This window comes from Drosophila santomea, unplaced genomic scaffold (genome assembly GCF_016746245.2).
Source record: "Drosophila santomea strain STO CAGO 1482 unplaced genomic scaffold, Prin_Dsan_1.1 Segkk10_quiver_pilon_scaf, whole genome shotgun sequence".
In the NCBI taxonomy this organism is placed as follows: domain Eukaryota; kingdom Metazoa; phylum Arthropoda; class Insecta; order Diptera; family Drosophilidae; genus Drosophila; species Drosophila santomea.
Window position 1 is genome coordinate 323,819 of NW_025318941.1, and position 5,222 is coordinate 329,040.

The window sequence follows — 5,222 nt, forward strand, 5'->3', positions numbered from 1 at the left end:
GCTCGATCGGCCATTTCAAATCCAGGCGTCATCGGTGCTGTCAATCCAATATAAAAATTGTCTTTAAGTAGCCTGGGAGGCGAGAAGAGGAAGTCAGCAGGATGGTAAACCTAAGCCACCGCTATACGCCGCGCTGAGCGGCTTACCTAGTGGTAAGTTTTTAGTGTGATGAATTTCGTCGGCAGTTATTTATGTAATATTTTTATTAGGTTCGGCGATTGATAAAAAGTTTAAAAGTTAAAAATTTTACTGAATCGAAGTTGCCAGAAGCAGTAACGTAGTGTAAAGCATCGTTCGGCGATGAATTCCCTACTTTCCTCATTGACATACAGCTCTATCACGATGTTGTCGCAGAACTGAGGGACCTGCCGCTCCACATCATTGCAGTCTAGGGTGGAGCGATTGACCACGGCCCACTTGTCGGTGTTTAGGCCCGGGTTCTGCGACTCCTCACGTCCTCAGGAGGCCGAAGAACTCGATTAAGGGCTGGCAGGAGTGCGGCGGGCACATACCATAGACGGCTGACATGACCCATTGGGCGGTTTCCTCATCCTCGCAGACCACTAGCATGCTGGAGTCGAACGTCTGCGGATAGATACTCGTAAGGCCCACAGTATTAAAAAGTATGTATGTACCATGTATGCACCATGTTAGCTAAGGTTGAGGTATGAAGCCTATGGTGGCAAACAGCAGCGCCAGATAAAATCGCGGTTATAAGTAAGAACTATATATTGGACTTACTCATAATTTAGCATTAAGGGATAAAACTGTGGACTGTGAACTCGGTGGCGAGTTCTTGGTTAGACGAGTCGAATAAAGGAAAATAAGAAGTTTAACCTACGCATCGGCGTCGGTTGGCGTTCACAATTAGGGCAACGGTGTCCACACCGTCCGAGTCCGAACTCTGGTTTGTTATCACCAGACCGTATCGCCGGTTCTCGGGCATTGTGTTCGCATACGGCGGCCAAGTATCCCTTTTTCCCTCTTATTTTTGGGGGAATTGGTTCGAGTAAGAATACTCGCAGTGAACTGTGGTCCAGAAATCGATTTTTATACCCGTTTCTCGTAGAGTAAAAGGGTATACTAGATTCGTTGAAAAGTATGTAACAGGCAGAAGGAAGCGTTTCCGACCATATAAAGTATATATATTCTTGATCAGGATCAATACCCGAGTCGATCTGGCCATGTCCGTCTGTCTGTATGAACGTCGAGATCTCAGGAACTATAAAAGCTAGAAAGTGCACACTCCATATAGAGGCAGCGCAAGTTTGTTGACCCATGTTCTCACGCCCACCATAAAGTCCACAAACCGCTCTAAACTGCCACGCCCACTTTTAAACAAGAGAGAACGAGTTCCCCGACTATCTGATACCCGATACTCAGATAGTGGAAGTGCGGGAAAGTGTTTTCAACGCTGACAGTTTTTGGCGGTTTGTGGGCGTTAGAGTGGGCGTGGCAAAAAGTTTTTTGCAAATCGATAGAAATTTACAAGACTAATACAAAAATTAAAAAATATCAAAACATTTTTCAAAAGTGTGGGCGTGGCAGCTTTGGGCGGTTTGTGGGCGTAAGAGTAGGCGTGGCAAAAAGTTTTTTGCAAATCGATAGAAATTTACAAGACCAATACAAAAATGAAAAAATATTAAAACATTTTTCAAAAGTGTGGGCGTGGCAGTTTTGGGCGTTAGAGTGGGCGTGGCAACATGAATCGACAAACTTGCGCTGCTTCTATGTCTTGGGAGTCTGTATGCTTAATCTGAACTTTCTATATTTTGTAGTTCCTGAGATCTCGACGTTCATTCGGACAGACAGACAGACGAACGGATAGACGGACATGGCCAGATCGACTCGGCTATTGATCCTGATCAAGAATATATATACTTTATATTGTCGAAAACGCTTTCTTCTGCCTGTTACATACTTTTCAACGAATCTAGTATACCTTTTTACTCTACGAGTAACGGGTATAAAAATGTGTTGATATTTTCTCAAAATTTTTTTAGTCTTAAAAATTTCCATCGATTTGCTTAAAATCGTTTGGCCACGCTCACCCTTACTCCCACAAATTTTAAAAAATGTTTTGATATTTTTCCAGTTTTGTATTGGTCTTGAAAATTTCTATCGTTACACAAAAAAACTTTTTGCCACGCCCACTCTAACGCCCACAAACCATCAAAATCTGTCAGTGTTGAAGACTCTCCTTCGCACTTCCACTAGCTGAGTAACGGGTATCAGATAGTCGGGGAATTCGACTATAGCGTTCTCTCTTGTATTTTAAATGCAATTTTCTTCTTCATCCAAATTAATATTGTAAATATCCTCATCGTCTTCAGAATCGCACTGCAGATCGTAATACACGTAATACCTCTTTTGAGAAATACTAGACAATAATGGATCCGAGAAATCTATAGCTCTATGAAATATATCAGTTGCGACAATTGAATGGGACAATCTATATTTCTTGTAAGCTATGTTGCATGCTTGAGAAGCCTATGTATCCTAGTAGAACCAAGCTCGAATTATCAATCTGGTAATTGTGAACCAATATTTTATGAATTATTCCATATTTTGTTTTCAAAAGAGTCTATAATTTTTATGGGTATAACAGAAGTGACAAAAATTGAGTGATCTGAAAGCTGTTTGCCAGGTGTTTCGGTAGTAAACTTCTGCTTGTATATTGAATGACCCGTTGAACCATCAAATCCATAGCTGCATATTAGTTTCAGAACTGTTTGAGAACTGATTTAAAACATCAGCCTGCATTTTAATAATTCTGTACGCAGTATGATCCAAAAGGTTTTGTATTGATATTTGGGCACAGGTTTCTTTTACGTTTATATTTGCAGGACGGAATTGTAATTTAGATTCCATTACTAGACTATAATAGTTTGGATAAATGTTACTGTGGCGACTTGTATTCATAAATCTAGTGTTCATGTATTGCTGTTTTGTACGAGAATTTTCTAGAAGGAAGCCAAAACTTCATCTGGAGCAAGTGGAATGGGTTTTTGTATATCAAATTGCCTTCTCGGTTCAGATGATTATTCGGGTGTTGTTATGGTTTTCTTAAGAATAAAAGCCGTTCCTTCCTGCTTTGTTTCTGCGCAGAGAGTGCTGCAGCATGTGCAAGAAGATTTGCATCACAATTATTTTCATCTGCAAGCTCAAATGCCAATTTCCTTTTTAATCTTGTGCCCGCATTTGTATAAGACGTCCCACTGCTTTGGTGTCTTGCAGGTTTCATAGAGTGTAATTGATATTTTAGACGCCAGCCATACAGTACCATATGTTTAGACATGAATCGTTCAAGCATGTAGTTACATTTGGGAAGATACTTATAAATGTATCTATTAAAATTACTGATTTTTTTTTGTCTATTTCCTTAAAGATCTTGGATTCCAAAGCATTTTGTTACGGCCTGCTTATTTCGATGGGGCAAGGCCGGCTAGCCAGTCATCAACAGGGCGGATTCTTCCCCTGTGCCCACAGGTCGCACCATAAATTCCACTCGGCATGGAATCCACAAAAACAACAAAGAAACATCAACAGAAACTACAAGTGAAGGACTAATACCGGACGACACGACGCAGATTTGGGTCTTCGATGGAAAGGACCCTGACGCACCCTCCCTACCAAGGATCCGTCTATTTCCCATTTGAGGATCTCCCTGGCATGTGGTTCATCGGCTTCCTCCAGGTTATCGGCTCATCCGATACGGACGACGAAAGAGCTGGAGAGGACAACCAAGACGCGAAACTACTGCACGGGTATGGACATATAAATATATATAAATTAATAAAATTAATAAACCCTCATTTCACTTCAGAATTCCTGCCTACATGGAGCTCCAAGGAGGATCAGGGGCTGAGACGGGTCAGGTGGTTATTTACGAAAGGTCCATACTCCTACACAGGATCGGCCTGGTCTTCTCGGAGGTCGTATTCCAAGATTTAGATTTAATTTTGCTTGGACTCGGCGCGATTTAATTGTACATAAGTTACTGGTTATTTATATCATATTTATATTTTTTTGGATATTTTTTGGATCATCGTTTTTCGTGTTTTAGGTTTTACTCCGTGTTTACGTGCTTTAGGTTTTATCGTCTTTCAAACAAATATTCGTGTTTTTGTTTATGGCATGCTAAACGCCACTAAAATAAATAAATAAATAATTACATACAGACGAATATTTTACATAATTTTAACACGGGCACATCAATAAGTTAAATAAGTAAATGAATAACGATTAATAAATCAATAGAAATAAATAAATAAATGCGAATAAATAAGGCGGATTAAATAAATAAATAAATAATTATAAATAAATAATTATTCTAATTTTTTTCTGGCCGAGCTTCTCCCGGGCGGTTTGGCTTGGTCCTCGGCAGGATTTGAGGTTGGAATCCACCACGGGTTCCAGATAAGGTCTCCCCGGGTCCAAACTGTGGATATCCCGGGGTCAAAATGCATGCATACCCTCTGCAACCCATATATATAAATATTATGTCTATGCCCTCTCGGAACGGACTCACATTTATTTTCCACTTCCGGCTGCCGGGTCTTCCTGTTCTGCTTCTGTCCTGCTCCCGACGATCTCCGGATCGGGTTAAATTATCTCAATTTCCCTATAACAACAAAAAAAAAACATCACTAACGTTTCCTCGGAGCTTTCACCTCCGGTAGACCGACCGCACTCACACGTTTATGTGCGCCACCGATTTTAAAACACGGCCGTTAGATTTAGTTCGCGGCAGCGGGTCGTCTGATTCCCAAATTTTCTCTGGCCCACATGGCGGTCACCTTGCCCTATTTATGGGCTCGGCTCTGCCGGTTCCCTTTCCTATTCTTTTGTTTTCTCCTTTCCCTTCATATAGGTCGAGAACCGACTTCAAGGCCAATGCCAGTGCTCATTTCCCGTCTTAGTGTGTGTGGATGCACTTCGTCGGTGTTCTCCTCTCTCCACATACCATCCACACTTCCCCTTTCTTGGGTGTGGACGGTAGGGGGCGCTCTACTTCCATCCCACTTTCCCCTTCTCCTCTTGGGACTGCCAAGCTCGCCTTATGTGTTCATTCCAGACGATATTTCTTTCGCCCGCGGCTATCGATCACCGTCAGAATGCAACAATTTTTATTAATCTTGGTGTACAGGGTGGGCAATCTACTTGTGACCCGTGTGATTCGTAAATAAAATTGTTAAGGAAAAGACAATTTGTTAATTTTG

At 41.4% G+C, this 5,222-nt stretch overlaps 1 protein-coding gene across 2 annotated transcripts; it reads left to right on the plus strand.

The window, feature by feature from the left end:
• The first annotated feature begins 541 nt into the window (after positions 1 to 541).
• LOC120457506 lies at positions 542 to 4,034 on the plus strand. Of its 2 annotated transcripts, none has more exons than XM_039645059.1 (3): positions 542 to 601; positions 3,389 to 3,767; positions 3,827 to 4,034. In XM_039645059.1, exons 2-3 carry the CDS (start codon positions 3,604 to 3,606, stop codon positions 3,984 to 3,986), a joined length of 324 nt encoding a protein of 107 aa, XP_039500993.1. In that variant the 5' UTR covers positions 542 to 601; positions 3,389 to 3,603; the 3' UTR covers positions 3,987 to 4,034. The 2 variants fall into 2 exon arrangements, with proteins under 2 accessions (XP_039500993.1, XP_039500994.1); XM_039645060.1 differs by lacking the exon at positions 542 to 601 and adding an exon at positions 2,489 to 2,530.
• Positions 4,035 to 5,222: the final 1,188 nt, after the last annotated feature.

What these genes read in the sequence shown, in the direction of transcription:
- LOC120457506 (XM_039645059.1), top strand. Translation starts at nt 3,604, where the DNA reads ATGGAAAGGACCCTGACGCACCCTCCCTACCAAGGATCCGTCTATTTC. An exon ending in GACGCGAAACTACTGCACGG is followed by an intron (nt 3,768 to 3,826) that starts GTATGGACATAT and finishes ATTTCACTTCAG; the next exon opens with AATTCCTGCCTACATGGAGC.